At 47.1% G+C, this 19,713-nt stretch overlaps 1 protein-coding gene across 4 annotated transcripts in view; it reads left to right on the top strand.

Moving 5' to 3' along the window:
- The first annotated feature begins 11,892 nt into the window (after positions 1 to 11,892).
- The window catches only part of vps41 (VPS41 subunit of HOPS complex), a 267,921-nt gene continuing 260,100 nt past the window's right edge, over positions 11,893 to 19,713 (top strand). For 2 of the 4 annotated variants that reach the window (XM_072467229.1, XM_072467227.1), the window contains exon 1: positions 11,893 to 11,952. In XM_072467229.1, coding sequence (XP_072323330.1) covers positions 11,935 to 11,952 — 18 coding nt within the window. In that variant the 5' untranslated portion in view covers positions 11,893 to 11,934. The other 2 variants (XM_072467228.1, XM_072467230.1) reach the window with 2 other exon arrangements.

Below are 19,713 nucleotides of genomic sequence, written 5' to 3'. Positions count from 1 at the left end.
TGGCTCTGCCGAGCTTTAGGAACTCTTACTGGGTGGCAAATATAGCCATGATCAGGAAGTGGATACTGGGGGAGAGGTCGGTATAGGAGCAGGTAGAGGCGGCATCATGTAGGGGCACAAGTTTAGGGGCACTGGTAACGAGCGTCACCTCTGCAGATCTCGCTGGCCCGGTACTCTACAAGCCCGATGATAGTGGCAGCTCTGAGAGTTTGGGGGCAGTGCCAGAAGTATATGGGAGTGGCGGGTGCGGTGGTGTGGGCTCCAATTTGTGGTAATCACCGGTTTGTCCCGGGGAGGTTAGATGGGGGGTTTCGGAGGTGGCAAAGAGCAGGGATTGAGAGACTGGGAGATTTGTTTATTGATGAGAGCTTTCCTTGTTTGGAGGATTTGGAGGAGGAGTTTGAATTGCCGGGAGGGAATGGGTTTCGCTATCTGCAGGTGAGGGATTTTGTGCATAGGCAGATTTCGACCTTTCCGCTTCTACCGCCACAGGGGATACAGGACAAACTAGTTGCTAGAATGGGGGTGGGGGAGGGGAAGGTATGGGAAATCTATAAAGAACTTATAGAGTAGGACGGAACCCAGATAGGAGAGTTAAAGCATAAATGGGAAGCTGAGTTGGGATAGGAGTTAGAGGCGGGTCTCTGGAAGGATGCCCTGAGCAGAGTCAACACGTCCTCATCATGTGCCAGGCTCAGCCTGATACAATTCAAGGTCGTTCACCTGGCACACATGATGGTGGCCCGGATGAGCAGGTTTTTTAGAGTAGAGGGCAGGTGTGTGAGGTGTGCAGGAGGGCCTGCTTATCACGGCCACATGTTTTGGGCATGTCCGAAGCTTAGGGGATTCTGGCAGGGATTTGCGATGTCATGTCCACGGTGCCAAAAACGAGGGTGGCACCGAGTCCAGAGGTGGCGATTTTTGGAGCGTCGGAAGACCCGGGAGTACAGGGGGCGAGAGAGGCTGACGTTCTCGCCGTTGCCTCCTTGGCAGCCCAGAGACGGATCCTATTAGCGTAGAGGGACACGGAGCCTCCGAAATCTGGGGTGTGGGTTAGCGACATGGCTGGGTTTCTCAGGCTTGAGAAAATCAAGTTCGCCCTAAGGGGATCAGTGTTCGGGTTTGTTCGGAGGTGGCAGCCTTTTATCCACTTCCTTGGGGAAAACTAAGCTATACGAGATACAATAAGGGAGGGGGGTTAGGGAATAAGGAGGATAGGGGGAGTTAGTTTAGTTTGGGCGAGAACATTGAGAAGAGATGGAGGGACTTGGGGAGTGGGTGTATAGGTCAAGTTGGTGGGGTATGGTTGTTGGTTGGGGGGTGTTACGCACTGAATTATGGTTACACTTGCATTTGCATCGTTTGTTGTTATAAAACCAGAACAAAAAAGAATTTGAAAGGACGTTGCAAGACTCCGGCGGCTTATGAAATGTAGGTGACCTTTGTAGAATTCCTTTTGAATTTGGTCCCTGCAGTCACCGGGGTCATTAACGTCTCTTCAGAGGTAATGAGGTGTCAGTTCACCGTAGCACAGTGGTTAGCACTGTGGCTTCACAGCGCCAGGGTCCCAGGTTCGATTCCCTGTTGGGGCACTGTGTGTGGAGTTTGCACGTTCTCCTGTGTCTGCGTGGGCTTCCTCCGGGTGCGCCGGTTTCCTCCCACATTCCAAAGACTTGCAGGTTAGGTGGATTGGCCATGCTAAATTGACCTTCATGTCCAAAAGGTTAGGAGGGGTTATTGGGTTACGGGGATAGAGTGGAAATGAGGGCTTAAGTGGATCGGTGCAGACTCGTTGGGCCGAATGGCCTCCTTCTGCACTGTATGTTCTATGTTCTATGTAATAATGATATACATATTTTACAAAAATAGAGATTGAAACTCGACTGGCAGAGGATATGGCGCATGAATCCGCATAGTCCTGAGGGGGTCCTAGCCGGATTCCCCAAGGTTTTCGCAGACGGACTGGGGACAATCAAAGAGACTGTGGCCCAAATCAGTGTAGACCGCAGGCACAGCCTTGTTATTTCTGCGCCCGGTCCCCTACACATTGCGGCCAAAAGTCGATGCCGAATTGGACCGACTCAAACATTTGGGAATCATCTGCCCCGTATAGTTTGCCAATTAGACTGCCCCGGTCGTGCCAGTACTCAAACCAGACGGTTCCGTGCATCTCTGCGGGGACTATAGATAACGGTGAATCCATTTCCCATTTGGACCGATACCTGATCCACCGCATTGAGGACCTCTATGCAAAGCTGAGGGGAGGTCAAACATTCACAAAACTGGGCATTTGTCATGCATATCTACAGTTAATACTGGACCTGGACTCCCGCCAGTTCATCACCATGAACACCCACAGGGGTTTATACGAATATACCCGGTTGACGTTTGCAGTCTCTTTCGCATGCGCTATTTTCCAGCCTGTGCTGGAGAACATCCTGCGGGGCTTACCCAAGCTGGCCATCTATTTAGAAGATGCCCTCATCACCGGTGGCAACCGACCAGGAATATCTGGCGACCATGTCCGAGATCTTCCAGCAGGTGGGTGCCTGCCTCTGGCAGGAAAATGTGTTTTTCATACCCTAAGGTCACTTATTTGGTGTACTGAGTGGATCAGAACGGGTTTCACCCTGTAGCGGACAAGGTGCAGGCGATAAAACAGGCCCCTGTCCCTGGCGGCAGACAGAAATATGCTCTTTCCTTGGATTAATGAATTGTTATGGGAAACTCATCCCAAACCTGGCAACCCTCCTCAGTCTCCTCCACCTCTTGCTAAAGAAGGGTCAACCGTGGGCCTGGACACCATCTCAACAGTGGGCAAAATGGCAGCTGTCATCCTCAAAGGTATTAACGCACTTCGACCCCGCCAAGTCGCTGCTGTTGACATGTGACGCGTCCCCTTATAGGGTGGGCGTGGCCTCGGCCACCGCATGGCCAATGAATCAGAACAACCGATCGCATTCGCATCCTGTATGTTTGCCGACGCTGAGTGCAAATATGCGCATATCAAAATTGAACGGTTGGTGGTCGTCTTTGGAGTCCGTAAGTTCCATCAATACGTTTATGGGCACACTTCCACGGTCTACACTGAACTCAAACCGTTATTGGGCCTATTCAAATAAGACCGAGCAATTCCCCTATTTGCGTCTGCCAGGATCCAGCATTGCAGGACTGTATTGTTAGAGTAATGGGTTAAGAGACATTGCAATTAGTTGTCTCATTTATGTTAAGTATCCATTAATTGACACTGATATGTAAAGGGGCTTCAGGTGGCCTCTGTCAGGTGATGTATCGTGAGAGATTTGTGCAAAGGCTGTTAGAAGGAAATAAATGTGTGTTTGTGAAAAAGGAACAGAACTTTAGACTCTTCATTTCACAGCAACTAAAACGTCTAACAATTGGTAGCAGAGGATGGTTGCTGTGTAAATGTGAAGGGTTGAAAGATACAACTTTTCCAGATCAAACCAAGGAGTGAGTGAGAAAAGAAAGAAAAAGGGATATGTGGCTGAACCGAGAATAAAGATGGCTGGATATGACTACCATCCCTTATTTTCTGAAAGGGAATCGTACGACCAATGGAGAAGTGCGGTAGTTATGTGGACTAAGGTAACTGCTTTGGGAAAGAGAAAACAAGGTATAGCACTGGCTCTTTCTCTACCTTATGACAGTAAAATCCGAAACAAAGTGCTTTCTGAGCTGGAATTGGAAGAGTTAGACTCAGAAGAAGGTCTGGAGACTTTATTACATTATATGGATAAGATTTATAAGAAAGATGACTTGTTAAGTGCGTATGAAGCATGGTCAGATTTTGATAAGTTCCCGAAAATGGAGGATATCTCCATGGAAGACTATATAATGGAATTTGGCAGACTATATAAAAGGCTGCAGAAACACAATCTGGAATTTCCACAGTCTGTGTTGGCCTTTAAATTACTTGACTGTGCTAGAGTGAGCAACATGGATAGGCTATGGCTCTGATGACCCAAATAGGTCAGCCTGCAATAAGGCAGAATATGGAAGATACACTACTAACAGGATGGCAAAATTGTATGGCTACGAGCAGGGCTCAAGACTACAGAAGGAGACCGAGACAAGGAAATTATGAAGACAGAAACCCAGTTAGAACCTACAATAGGAAGATGAACCCCAGAAATGCATGGGGCATGATAAATCGATGTTTTCGATGTGACTCTCAATACCATTATGCTTTCAACTGTCCAACTCGTTATGCTAGAGTGTTTGAAGCGACACATGACACGGAAGAGTCAGAAGAGGAAAAAGATAGTGACCAGAAAGAAGGCATTGTCCTATTGACAAGCAGTTTGACAGCAGTAATGAGGCTGTTGGTTGCAGAATCCTTCAACTGTGCTGTATTGGACAGTGGCTGCATATCTACTGTGTGTGGAATTGACTCGTTAAAATGTTACCTGGACTCTTTGAATGCTGAAAATCATAACACGGTTAAGGAATTTGAAAGTTCCACAAGTTTCAGGTTTGGGGATGATAATACTCTGAAGTCGCTGAAAAGAGTGGTGATCCCTTGCAATATTGCCGCAGTGAACCATTTCATTAGCACGGATGTTGTATCAAGTGAGATACCTTTGCTTCTGAGCAGACTGTCGATGAAGAAAGCACACATGAAACTGCATATGGAACCGGATAAGGCAACAGTTTTTGGAAAGACGGTGGACTTACAATTTAGACAGTCGGGACACTATTGTATTCCATTATTGACAGATAATATTTCAAGTAGAGTGGTTAAGGATGTGTTAATGGCAGTTGAAAATGGGACTTTAGCTGATAAAAAGTTTGTGGTATTAAAACTGCATAGGCAATTTGCACATCCGTCTCCTCGGAGGCTGAAAAATTTATTAAAGGTTGCAGGGGTAAGGGATGACATTGTGGCCATGGGCCTTAAGATCTGGGATAAAGCAAATAATATATTTATTTTGCATTTTGTAGATTTAGCAACCAGATTTAGTCAATCATCGATTGTCCGTAGTAAAGAAAAGAGAGTAATTCTGGATCAAATCGTGGAAAAATGGATAGGGACAGGAATGGGTCCACCTGCAAAATTCCTTACAGACAATAGGGGAGAATTTGCTAATGATGAGTTTAGGGATATGTGTGAAAACATGAATATCAGAGTTATGAATACAGCTGCAGAAAGCCCATTTAGTAATGGTGTCTGTGAAAGAAATCACGCTGTCATCGATGACATGCTTCAGAAAATATTGGCAGATCGACCAAATTGCAGGCTAAATTCAGCCTTAGCATGGGCAGTACATGCAAAGAATTCGTTGCAGATGATTGGGAGCTATAGTCCTTATCAATTAGTGTTTGGTAGAAATCCTAAAATTCCGTCCATTTTGGATGACCAGCCTCCAGCTTGGGAGGGAACTACAATTAGCTCTGGTTTTGCTGAACATTTAAATGCATTACATAGCAGTAGAAAAGCTTTTTTGGAAGCAGAAGTCTCTGAAAGAATTCGCAGAGCTTTAAGACATAACTTACGGCCATCAGATGCCGTTTTTCAGCAAGGAGGCATGGTATACTATAAGAGAGACAATTCTAATGAATGGAAAGGCTCAGGGAAGATCATAGGCATAGATGGCAAAACAATTATTTTGCAACATGGTAATCAAACTGTTTGGGTACATTCATCAGAATGGGTACAGATTACAAATTTTCTAATTTAGACAGAGCAGACAGACATGACGAGGAACCAGAGTCATCTGGTACGCATGTGTTACAGAACTATGAGGACCAATTAACTGATATAGACAGGGTTTCTGTGGAGGAACACAACACTTCTGATGAATTAGAACAGGACATTTTTCCGAAAGGGCAACTGCCAAAAGTTGGTACAAAAGTGACATACTTGCCTGAAGGGTCTAGTCAATGGAAGGATGCAACTGTTATTAGTAGAGCAGGGAAGGTCACTGGAAAGTATAAACATTGGTTGAATGTACAGCATTCAGGGGAAGGAGTCAAGACAATGGATTGGGAAAACGAAGTTCAAAAATGGAGGGCACAGAAACGCAGTGCCAGTTCAGATAGTACATAGGATAGTGAACAGGTCCACAGGAAAAGGTTGAGAACTAATGAAAGGACATTCCACAGCAGAAGGGATAGATCAAGCAGTAGCAGTACAGAACGGGAAACAAACGGGAGAGGGGACATAGTTTATCAAGATCTCGGCACATGAGTAAGACTACGAATACTAATAGGAGTAGAAGCCCACATGCACGTGAGATTTCGGTGGCTTCAAATAAATTAGATGAAAAAGTTATCAAAGAAGCTAAACAGCAAGAATTCCATAGTTGGAGTGAATTTGGTGTATACACGGAAGTACCGGATAGGAGACAAAGAGCTCTGTCCCACAGATGGATTTGCACGGAAAAGGTTCTTCCGGATGGAACTTATAAGGCAAAGGCCAGGCTTGTGGCAAGGGGATTTGAAGAAAACTTAGAAGATCAGGATTTAAGGGTAGATTCACCTACAGCAGGAAAGGTTATTTTAAAGATCTTCTTGGCTCTATTAGCCACAAAGGCATGGGAATGCAAATCTATAGATATAAAAGCTCCCTTTTTGCAGGGGCATCAGCTCCAGAGAGACATTTTTCTCCGTCCTCTTAAAGAAGCAGCTAACACAGAAGGGGTACTCTGGAAGTTAAACAAATGTGTATATGGATTAAATGATGCATCTAGAGTCTGGTATTTTTCGGTAAGGTCAGTTTTGTTAAAGTTGGGCTGTTGCCAGTTGAAAGCAGATCCTGCAATGTTTTACTGGCATTATAAAGGAAATCTTTCTGGCATTTTTATGATGCATGTCGATGATTTTTTGTGGGACTAGTGATTTTGAAGCTATTGTAATCTCTGGTTTGAGGAAAGAACTTAGGGTTGGAAGTCAGGCTTCCGGTGCATTTAAATATATTGGACTAGAAATTGGACAGACTAAGTTAGGGGCAACTTTACGTCAGCAATCTTATTTGGAAAGCATCAGCCCAATAGCAATTAGTCGTGGCCAAGTTTCACAAAAAGACGCAATGGTTTCAAAGATAGAAAAAGAGCAACTGCGAAGTTTAATTGGGCAACTGAACTGGTTAGGTAGACAGACTAGACCAGACGTGAGTTTTGATGTCTTAGAGTTGAGTACAAAAATGAATGATGTGTGTTTTGAAGTTCCTGGTTTTAGGTGACCTTAGGCACTTGAAATTCATAGTTTATAGCGATGCATCCTACGCAAATTTATTTTATGGGGTTTCAAGCGCAGGAGGTTTTATAATTTTCTTTTTGGGGAACAATGGTAAATGTTGCCCGCTTGTGTGGGAAATAAAGAAAATAAGGAGAGTGGTAAAAAGCACTTTGGCTGCTGAGACGTTAAGCCTTGTAGAGGCGGTAGATATGGCCTTTTATATAAGTATGATATTGACAGAAATTTTGAGATTAGGGGATTTGGGTAATATACCTATTGACTGTCACTTTGACAATAAATCCCTGAGGGAAAATGTGCACTCTACAAAAGGTGTCAATGAAAAGAAGTTACGGATAGACATCGCAAGTTTGAAGCAGATGTTGGACAGAGGGGAAATAACAAAAAGTAAATGGGTCGACAGGAGCTATCAACTGTCAGACTGTTTTACGAAAGGAGGGGCGAGTTCACAGAAACTTTTGGATATTGTTAATGAAGGGTGCTTGTTTCTGTGACTTTTTTCTTTCTCATCCAAACAAAAAAAAGGGGGAGATCATGTGTGTGTTTTTGCGTTTCTTGAAATTTTGTTTTCACCTAATTATTATTTTTTTCTCCAAGGAAGGGGAGACTGTTAAGTAATGGGTTAAGAGACATTGCAATTAGTTGTCTCATTTATGTTAAGTATCCATTAATTGACACTGATATGTAAAGGGGCTTCAGGTGGCCTCTGTCAGGTGATGCATAGTGAGAGATTTGTGGAAAGGCTGTTGGAAGGAAATAAATGTGTGTTTGTGAAAAAGGAACAGAACTTTAGACTCTTCATATCACAGCAACGAAAACGACTAACATGTACATTGGATATGAGTATAGTTATAGGTTACCAATAAACAGTTTATGTTCAATCACATAAGCCTCCAAATCACTTAGTGAGACAACAAAGAAGCTTATAACAGTTTGTTTACCTCATGTTGCAGAGAAGGTTACTTTTTTGCCATCCCTTGAGAAGAGGATCTCTTGCCCTTCCGTTGCAGCCTAGAGAACCTGCAGGGAGGCATTTCTAAACCATGGGCCACCTGGCGACTTCCCTCTGCCATGTGGCGCCAGCGTTTGGTAAGCCTCTAGGGATCTTCAGGTTTTTTGATTTCTGCCACCAAGCTGGAGGGGTGCAGGTGAGAGGCAAAGGGTTCTTCAGGACTGCTGCTGTGATGATCAGAACACACAGGGAGGAATAAATGAAGGCTGGCAGGCCTTTAAAAATGGGAGCAGCCTCTCCAACAATTGATGGCCATTCGACATGCCCTGTACCTCCCGGCCATTAATTGGCCAGCCACCCCATGATCACGACATACTGGCCACATTGCTCTAGTGCAGCACCCATTTCTAGTGCCGCCACCAAGACATGGGTCATGTGCTCAAAATTCTGCCCCAACACACAATATCATACTCATGCATACCCCTTATGCTCACTCACTCGATTTAACACTCAAAGACTCCTACACCACTCCATGTACCACCCACACCCTGATACTCCCACCCATATCCTCGCACTAAGACATTCATACATATCTCTCACACACACAGATACACGACACACACATCCTTACTCTCACCAATTGGTACGCACTCTCTCACATCCCTCACATATACGCATGTACCCTCACACATTCCCATTTACATACTCATATGCATCATATACATTCACATATAGACACACCCCTCACAGTCATACACAGTCATCTTAACCACTCTCACACACACTCATACATGCCACATGCTATGCACTGTTGGTGTACTTATTGATGTGTTGGGTACTCTGGATCTGTGGAGACTGCGTTTACCTTAGCAGTAACATAGACAGACTACCAACACTTGTAATAGTACAACTCTATTTTATTTAACTAAGAGCTGTTAAACATACTTGCACTGTGGGTCGACACTATGTTAGAATGACTGAAGACCTATGCCTAACCTGACCAGCCTATACTGCTAGCACATGGTGGATTGTTTGTGCTACTGACTGCAGGCTCTGTCTGTCTCAGAGGCTGCATCCCGAATGAGCGGGAAAACTAGTGCCCTCTGTCTTTATAGTGACCGTGCCCTAACTGGTGATTGGCTGCTGTGTTGTGTGTGTTGATTGGTCTTGCAGTGTGTCAGTCGTGTGTGTCTCTGCACCATCATATACTGATGTGTATTTTATGACACTTATACCATGTGGACTGTATTGTTTCGAGAAGGCAGCTCACCACCAACTCCTCAAGGGAAATTAGGGATGGGCAACAGATACTGGCCCTTGCCAGCAATGCTCACATCTCAAGAACAAATTAAAAAACACTTAACACATTCCCTCACACACTTATATGCACACACAAACTCACAGCCATTGCACACATTTACAAACATCTACTTTAACATGTACACACTCGCACATCCCCTCACACTCCTACAGCCTCTACAGAAATTGACATTCTCCGAAACATTCACCTTATTGACTATTATGTTTAACAATTTTTCAAATTGCTAAGGTCAGAAGTGATTGCGATGATAGGTTTCCTTTCTGAAATTACAACAGTGAACCAGTTGATGTTTTGAAAACAATTTGATAAAATTCCATGGCCACCATTTTATTCCAGGTGTATTTAGTTAATTGAATTTAGATTTAAATTTAAAGACTCTGGATTACTAGCCCAGGAATCTGTCCCATCGTGATTTCAAGATTAGCATCATGCATTCTACTGCTGCAGCTAGTGGTCTAGTTGGGTGTATTTCATTTTCTGTCAAAAAATGCTGCACCTTTCTGCCTTCCGACCTGCACAAGTTCCTCATGGCACATGACCCATCCCATGGGTCAGTTACCATGGTGTAAACCTTGTGGTAGTCACCACTGTTGTATTGTATATACTTCATACGAGGGTATTACGGTATGGCCCCTGTACTACAGGTACGGGGTAGATCCCTGCCTGCTGGCTCCGCTCAGTAGGCGGAGTATAAATGTGTGGGCTCTCCGAGCTGCAGCCATTTCGGCAGCAGCTGCGGGAGGCTACACATCTCTGCGTAATAAAGCCTCGATTACACTCTACTCTCGTCTCGTCGTAATTGATAGTGCATCAAACCTCAATAGCTACTTCAAATGATCTCAGTGTTCATATAGACAAGCACTCAAAAAATGCACACACAATCAAGTAAATGCATAACAACCACTTGCATTTTGATAGCACCTTTAATTTCTTTTTTGTTTGGAAGTTTAGAGTACCCAATTCATTTTTTCCAATTAAGGGGCAATTTAGCGTGGCCAATCCACCTACCCTGCACATCTTTGGGTTGTGAGGGCGAAACCCACGCAAACACGGGGAGAATGTGCAAACTCCACACGGACAGTGACCCAGAGCCGGGACCGTAGCTGGGACCTCGGCACCGTGAGGCAGCAGTGCTAACCACTGCACCACCGTGCTGCCCACTGATAGTACCTTTAACATAGTAAAATATCCCACAGTGCTTCGCATGAGCATTATGAGGCAGAACTTGATACTACACATAAGGTATGAGGACAGACAACCAAATACTTGATCAAACAAGAGGATTTTCAGCGGCATATTAAAGGAGTAAGAAGTGTCAAGGTGGAGAGGTTCACAGATGGAATTCCAAGGTTAAGACTTAGATATCTGAAGGCGCAGTTGGCAAGGTCAGGTTAAGAAAGTTGGGATGTTAGAATTGCATGAAAATGACACTTGAGGAGTTGTAGGGACAGTGGAGGCAATAGAGATTCTGAGGGGCATGGAAATAGAGAGATTTGAACGTAAGGATGAGAATTGAAAAATCAAAGCATTGCTGGAACAGGAATCAATGTCGGCGAATGAACACAGACGTGATAACTTATTGGTAATTAGCACAAGTTTGGATACCGGCTGAAGAATTTTGAAAGAGTTCAAGTGTAGGGAGAAGGCAATATGGGTCACATATGAACTGGTCAGAAAATCAGCATGGATATGTAATAATAATAATCTTTATTGTCACAAGTAGGCATACATTAACACTGCAATGAAGTTACTGTGAAAAACCCCTAGTTGCCACATTCCGATGCCTGTTCGGATACACTGAGGGAGAATTCAGAACGTCTAAATTACCTAACAGCACGCCTTTCGGAACTTGTGGGAGGAAACCGGAGCACCCGGAGGATACCCACACAGAAATAACGTGCAGACTCCGCACAGACAGTGACCCAAGCGGGAATCAAACCTGGGACCCTGGTGCTGTGAAGCAACAGTGCTAACCACTGGACAGCATGTGCACCAAATCTTGTGGATTGACCGTGGACCTAACTAAAGTGGTGGATCAGAGAGTGTCTATTATTTATATGGACTGCCAGAAGGCATTCGGTAAAGTTCCCCACGAGAGACTGTTAATACAAATGAGAGTAATGGAATTGGAGATAACCTATTGATATGGATAGGGAATTGGTCAGGAGATTGAAAGCAGAGAGTAGGGATAATAGGTATATGAACTGAAGGCAGGAAGGAGTCTTTGGGATGTCAGGTCAAGGAGTAGCAAGTGGGGTGGTAATAGTGAACCTGATCCTAGTAATTAAACTTTATGTTTTCAGTCTTCCCCCCTTTACCTTTCCTCCTTCTCCCATACCCTCTTCAAACTGGGGCAAGATGGACTACAACTCCCGGCAGACCCCGCGAGTGCCGCGCATGCGCTGCCGGCCTCAGTGTTCACGTGACGTGAGGAGTCAGGAGCACCATGGCGGAAGTGGAACAGGTAAATAAAAGGGTGCAAGATGCCTCTGTGCAAAGCGGTGCGTATCTGCTCCGGAGAGTAGAGGCGGAGATGTCAGTAGCGGTGAGATTGGGGAGGAGGTGAAGCCGGGCGGGGCGCGCGGGCTCTGGGAATGGTAGGTTGGTGAAGGGCCCTCAGGACGCTGCTGGCAGTGCAGTCACAGACAGAGCCATTAGCCCAGTCCAGCCTCATACTGTTCACATTCCGGCTGTTACAGGGATAATGCTGTCATGGCCGTTACAAGAACCTTGCCTTTTGAATGTGTGGTTTGAAGAAAGTCTGCTGTTTTGTAAATACCAGCGTTTGTGCGACTGCTTTGGTTTCGACACCAATCAGCAGATGTGGAAGTTCATACCGTAACCAGTGCACTTGTCCCATCGTGGATTAAACCCTCTAGTCAACATACTCTGTTCTCAGCTGAAGTTCTAAAGGTGTCAAAGGTAACTGCCCCTCCCTTTGGGATCTTAGTGGCACTCCACACGACTGGCTTCCATGTGTGCACCCGATTTTAATAATAATTGTCACAAGTAGGCTTACGTCAACATGGTGATTGTGAAAAGCCCCTCGTCGCCACATTCTGGCACGTGTTCGGGTACACTGAGGGAGAATTCACTATCCAAATTACCTAATAGCACGGCTTTTGGGAGAAAGCAGGAACCCCCGGTGAAAACCCACAGACACAGGGAGAATCTGCACAGACAGTGATCCAAGCCAGGAATTGAACCTGGGGCCCTGGTGCTGTGAAGCAACAGTACTAACCACCTGCAACTGCTACCAGAATGGAAGCAGCTTGGGTGTGTGCACACACTTGTACACTGCCTACTGGACGGAGCCAGCAGGCAGGGATTTACCCCTGTACCTCCAGTACAGGAGCCTTACCGTACTGCATCTAATATACAGTTAGTGGTGACTACCACATTCATCCCCCTGTTTAAAAAAAGAGTCCAGCGGGGGTGGTGGAAAAAATTTACAGTTCAGGCACAATCTACAGGTTCAGTCGGCCGGGTGCCTTGATCCTCTGCTGTGATCACCTCGGTCCCTGTGGTGATGTGGGTGCTGACTTGGTCGCCTGTGACTCCGGGAACGTGTTGTCCTCGTCTTCACCCCCGAGTGGAACCAGTGGGAGGACGGATCGTCCTGGGGCGGGGGCTGTGGTGAGGTGCGTTGGGGAGAGGGTGTGTGGCGCCGGGGCAATCTGAGGGGGGTGGGGGGGGATCCAGCTGGTGCCAGGTCCTGGAGGGAGACTGTGTCCTGGTGCCTGTCGGGGTGCACCACGTAGGCGTACTGCGGGTTCGCGTGCAGTAGTTGTACTCTTTCAACCAACGGGTCCACCTTGTGGGTCCGCACATGTTTGCGGAGGAGGACGGGTCTAGGAGCTGCCAGCCATGTTGGGAGCGAAACCCCGGAGGTAGACTTCCTGGGGAAGGCAAGGAGACATTCATGGGGGGTTTCGTTAGTTGCACTGCAGAGGATGGAGTGAAGCGCGTCGGAGAGGATCTCCTGCCAGCGGGAGACCGGGAGATTTCTGGACCGTCTGGCTAGTAGGACGGCCTTCCAGACCGTCCCATTCGCCCTCTCCACCTGCCCGTTTCCCCGGGGGTTGTATCTGGTCGTCCTGCTCGAGGCAATGCTCATCGCTCATAAAGGAGGATCCCCGGTCGCTGTGGACCTAAGCGGGGAAACCGAACAGAGCAAAGATGCTGTTGAGCGCTTTAATGACCGTGGCAGAAGTCATATCAGGGCACGGGATGGCGAAGGGAAATCGGGAGTACGCATCGACCACCTTCAGGAAGTACGTGTTTCGGTCAGTGAAGGGGTGGGGCCCTTTGAAGTCCATGCTGAGGCGTTCAAAGGGGCGGGAGGCCTTCATCAGGTGCGCTCGGTTTGGCCGGTAGAAGTGAGGTTTACACTCCGCGCAGACCTGGCCGTCTCTGGTGACAGCCCTGACCTCCGCAATGGAATAGGGCAGGTTGCAGGCCTTTATGAAGTGAAAGAACCGGGTGACCCCTAGGTTATCGAGACCATCATGTAGGGCCCGGAGTCGGTCCACTTGTGCGCTGGCACATGTACCTCGGGATAGGGCATCGGGGGGCTCGTTGAGCTTACTGGGTCAATACAAAATCTCGTAATTGAAGGTGGAGAGCTCGATCCTCCACCTTTAAGATGGCTTGGGCCTCCTTTTCGACAGAGGAGTGCCGAATTTCGGAGGCATAGAGGGTGCGGGAAAAGAATGCCTCGGGCCTGCCTGCCTGGTTGAGGGTGGCGGCCAGAGCGACGTCCGATGCATCGCTCTCGACCTGAAAGGTGAGGGACTCATCGACCGTGTGCATCGTCGCCTTGGCAATGTCTGCCTTGATGCGGTTGAAGGCCTGGCGGGCCTCAGCCGTCGGGGGGGAAATCTGTGGAGTGAATGAGTGGGCGGGCCTTGTCCGCATACTTAGGGACCCACTGGGCATAATAGGAGAAAAACCCCAGGTATCGTTTCAGGGAAGTGGGGGTGCGGGAGTTCCATGAGGGGGCACATGGGGTCGGGCCCCAGAATTCTGTTTTCCACAACATAGCCAAGGATGGCTAAGCGGTTGGTGCGGAACATGCACTTCTCCTTATTGTACGTGAGGTTAAGGAGTTTGGCGGTGTGGAGAAATTTGAGAAGATTAGCATCATGGTCCTGCTGATCGTGGCCGCAGATGGTGACGTTATCTAGGTACTGGAAGGTGGCCCTCCGTCTGTACCGGTCAACCATTCGGTCCATCTCACGTTGGAAGACCGAGACCCCGTTAGTGACGCTGAAGGGAACCGTAAGGAAATGATAGAGGTGGCCATCTGCTTCGAACGCAGTGTATTGGCGGTCCGCCTTGCGGATGGGGAGCTGGTGGTAGGCAGATTTCAGGTCTACTGTAGAAAAGACCCGGTACTGTGCAATCTGATTGACCATATCAGAAATGCGTGGGAGGGTGTACGCGTCGAGCTGTGTGTACCGATTGATGGTCTGACTGTAGTCAGTGACCGTCCTGTGTTTCTCCCCAGCTGCGGGCGATAAGGCTTGATACGAAGTTCCATCGCTGTAAAATCTCTGCTTAATAAATTGATGCACTATCAATTACTACAAGACGAGAGTAGAGAATAATCAAGGCTTTATTAAGCAGTGATGTGTTGCTCCCGGAATGGGAGCAGTTCCGGTGTGCGTGCACATTTATACACTGCCTACTGGGCGGAGCCAGGCAGGGATTTACCCCCGTACCTCTAGTACAGGAGCCTTACCGTACTACATCTAATATACAGTTACTACATCTACTATACAGTTAGTGGTGACTACCACAATCCCCTATGTGGATGGTGCTGGTTTGGTCTGGATTTACTCTTCATCCTTGAGAAGATGGTGATATGTGTTGCCTCCTTGAACTGCTGCAGTCCACGTTGTTGCAGGTGAGATGAGAGTGACTGCTGTTGACATTAAGGCAGCATCAAGGAGCTCTAGCAAAACTGGAATTCGTGGGAATCCGAGGGAAATTCTCTGCTGGTTGGAATCATGCATTGCACAAAAGAATGATTTGCGACACGGTGTACAGTGGTCAGCACTGCTGCCTTACAGCCCAGGACCCGGGTTCAATTCCGGCCTCGGGTGACTGTCTGTGTGGCGTTTGCACTTTCCCCCGTGTCTTGTCTGCATGGGTTCCTCCGGTTGCTCCAGTTTCCTCCCACTGTCCAAAGATGTGTAGGTGCTCCTGGAGGAAACACACACACACTGGGAGGACGTGTAAACTCCCACCCAAGGCTGGAATTAACCCGGGTCTCTGGTGCTGTGAGGCAGCAGTGCCAACCACTGTGCCATCGTGATTGGCAATAAATGCTGGTTTAGCAGTCACATCCCATGAATTCATTTTACAAACATTCAGGGCTGTGAGAAAGGGAATTCCAGGATTTTAATGTAGCGACAGCGAAGGAACGGCGACAGTTACAAGCCAGGGTGTAGTGTGACTTTGGCGGGGAGCTTGCAGGTAGTGCCAGTCCCTTTCATCTGCAGTGCTTGCCCTTCTAGGTGCTGGAGGTTGTGGATTTGGAAGGTGCTTTTGAAGGAGCTTTGTTGAAATGCACCTTGTAGATCTTACCACTGTGTCAGTGGTGGATGGTGTGAATGTTTAAGGTGCTGGGCGAGGTGCCAATCAAGCTTTGTCCTGGATGGTTGAGTATTGTTGGGGATTTTCATATATTTCAAAGAATTTACAGTGCAGAAGGAGGCCATTCGGCCCTCAAGTCTGCACCGGCTCTTGGAAAGAGCACCCTACCCAAGCCCCCACTACCCTATCCCCATAACCCAGTAACCCCACTCAACCAACACTAAAGGCAATTTTGGACACTAAGGGCAATTTAGCATAGCCAATCCACCTAACCTGCACATCTTTGGACTGTGGGTGGAAACCGGAGCACCTGGAGGAAACCCACGCACGCACGGGGAGAACGTGCAGACTCCGCACAGACAGTGACCCAGCCGGGAATCGAACCTGGGACCCTGGAGCTGTGAAGCAATTGCGCTAACCATTATGCTACCGTGCTGCTCATCCAGGTAAGTGAATGGTATTCCATCACACTCTTGACTTGTGCCTTATAGATGGTGGACAAACTTTGAGGAGTCGGGAGGTGAGTTACTCTGTGCAGAATTCCCAGCCTCTGACCTGCTCTTATGAATACAGTATTTATATGGCTGATCCTGTTTATGGTTTCTGGTCAGTGGTAACCTCTCAGGATGTTGATAGTCAGAGATTCAGTGATTGTTGTGCCATTCAATGTTGGAGATGGTCATCACTTGGCACCTGTGTGCACAAATGTTACTTGCCAATTCTCAGACCAAGCCTGAATATTGTACAAGTCTGTTGCAAATGGACACTGAACGCTTCAGCATCTTGAGGAGTCGAAAATGGTGCTGAACATTGTACAGTCATCTGCAAACATTCCCACTTCTGAGAAAAGCAAATTACTGTGAATGCTGATAAAATTTGAAACAAAAACAGAAAATACTGGACAATCGTTCGCAGCAGGTTTGACAGCATCTGTGGAGAGAGAAGGGAGCTAACATTTCCGAGTCTGGATGACTGTCAAAGCTGGAGAGAACTGAAATAAGGTCAGATTTACACTGTTAAGAAGGGTGCTGATAGTGGCTGATTAGGTACGTTACAGCCTCACGGACTTCACATTGAGTTCACCAACTTCATAGAATCATAGGATATGCAGTGCAGAAGGAGGCCTTTTGGCCCATCGAGCCAGCACTCGCCCTTGGAAAGAGCACCCTACTTAAGCCTGCACCTCCACCCTATCCCTATAACCCAGCAACCCCACCTATTCTTTTGGACACTTGAGGGGCAATTTAGCCTGGCCAATCCACCTAACCTGCACTTCTTTAGACAGTGGGAGGAAACTGGAGCACCCCCTTCCAGAATACATTCTGTGTCCTTGGCACTCTGCTTTGCCCAAGTGGTATTCAACATGGAGTATGGATTCATCAGCTAAGGTGGGGGGGGGGGGGATGGTAGGTGGTAGCTAAGGTGGGGGGGGGGGGGGTGGTGGTAGGTGGTAATCATCAGGAGGTTTCCTTGCCTATGTTTGACCAGATTCTATGAGATTTCATAGGGTCCAGAGTCAATGATGAGGACTCCCAGGGCAACTTCCACCCAACTGTATGTTGTAAGGATCCTCCTGTTTAAACTTGGTTTCCCTTGGGAATTCCCCTCTATTTTCTTGGCTGTTGTAACTCTTGTATCTGGGACGTTGTAAGGTATGAATCTGAGTATCACTGTCAGTCTGTTGCTTCACCGGTCTGGGGAACAGCCCTCCCAATTCTGCCACAGTGCCCAGATGTTAATGAGAAGGACTATGCTGCGTGTGCCGCTGCTTACTGCTGAGTGATCTGTGCAGTTTCACTATTCCTTTTAGAATTCATAGCGGCTTGATATAACTGGCTTGCTCGGCCAGAGGGCATTAAACAGTCAATCACATTTCTTTGGGTCTGGAGTTTCACATAGTTCGGACTGGGTACAGAATGCAAATTTCCTTCAGTAAAGCGTTGCGCTGGTCAAAGAGACGCAGCCTGAGTGAGACACATCCAGAGTGGGAATTTGGAACTTGGTAATTTGGTGCAGTGAGGTAATTCGGTGCAGAGTGGGAGAAGGTGCTTTTTCCCTACTGTTTTGTTCTCTCTCTTTCTTCTGGCCTGTAACTTTTAATCAGCAGGGAGAGACCAGAGAGCATCTGAGACCCTCGGAAGGTAAATAAGTGATTTTTACTCATTTTTACTTTTATTACCTTTTCAAATTGTGTGTGTGGGGGGGAAACTGAAGTGACATCACAGAAAAGCTGTGACCTGATTGGCTGGTTGGGAATCTACACTAAATTAAAAAAATTAAGCATTGGTAAACTAATTAAACATAATTACTTAATTATAATTTAGAGGAGTATCTAAGCCAAAGATCGAAGAATACTGTATTTAGCTTTCACATTTATAGTAGAAATCTAGTGCTAGGAAACATATAGTCAACAGTAACTTTTTAAAAAAAACTTTTAAATTTAATTTACTTATTAATTGACGCAATGTCAATTAGAGGGGTGTAGTGCTCTGACTGTGAGATGTGGCAAGTCCGGGAGGCTTCCAGCGTCCCGGGTGGCTTCATCTGCAGAAAGTGCACCCAACTGGAGCTCCTCACAGACCGCATGGTTCGGTTGGAGCAGCAGTTGGATGCACTTAGGAGCATGCAGGTGGCGGAAAGCGTCATAGATAGCAGTTATATAAATGTGGTCACACCCAAGGTGCAGGAAGAGAAATGGGTGACCACCAGAAAGGGCAGGCAGTCAGTGCAGGAATCCCCTGTGGTTGTCCCCCTCTCGCACAGGTATACCCCTTTGGATATTGTCGGGGGGGGATAGCCTATCAGGGGAAACAGCAGCAGCCAGAGCAGTGGCACCACGGCTGGCTCTGATGTTCAGAAGGGAGGGTCAAAGCGCAGAAGAGCAATAGTCATAGGGGACTCTATAGTCAGGGGCACAGATAGGCGCTTCTGTGGACGTGAAAGAGACTCCAGGATGGTATGTTGCCTCCCTGGTGCCAGGGTCCAGGGTGTCTCCGAACGGGTAGAGGGCATCCTGAAGGGGGAGGGCAAATAGGCAGAGGTCGTTGTACATATTGGTACCAACGACATAGGCAGGAAGGGGCATGAGGTCCTGCAGCAGGATTTCAGGGAGCTCGGCAGAAAGTTAAAAGACAGGACCTCTAGGGTTGTAATCTCGGGATTACTCCCTGTGCCATGTGCCAGTGAGGCTAGAAATAGGAAGATAGAGCAGCTAAACACGTGGCTAAATAGCTGGTGTAGGAGGGAGGGTTTCCGTTATCTGGACCACTGGGAGCTCTTTCAGGGCAGGTGTGACCTATATAAGAAGGACGGGTTGCATCTAAATTGGAGAGGCATAAATATCCTGGCTGCGAGGTTTGCTAGTGTCACATGGGAGGGTTTAAACTAGTATGGCAGGGGGGTGGGCACGGGAGCAATAGGTCAGAAGGTGAGATCATTGAGGGAGAACTTGGGAATAGGGCCAGTATGGCTCTGAGGCAGAGCAGACAGGGTGAAGTTGCTGAACACAACGGGTCTGGTGGCCTGAAGTGCATATGTTTTAATGCAAGAAGTATTACGGGTAAGGCAGATGAACTTAGAGCATGGATTAGTACTTGGAACTATGATGCTGTTGCCATTACAGAGA

This window comes from Scyliorhinus torazame, chromosome 11 (assembly GCF_047496885.1).
Source record: "Scyliorhinus torazame isolate Kashiwa2021f chromosome 11, sScyTor2.1, whole genome shotgun sequence".
In the NCBI taxonomy this organism is placed as follows: domain Eukaryota; kingdom Metazoa; phylum Chordata; class Chondrichthyes; order Carcharhiniformes; family Scyliorhinidae; genus Scyliorhinus; species Scyliorhinus torazame.
Note: the sequence above shows the minus strand (reverse complement) of the source record. Positions and strands in the feature narration are given on the sequence as shown.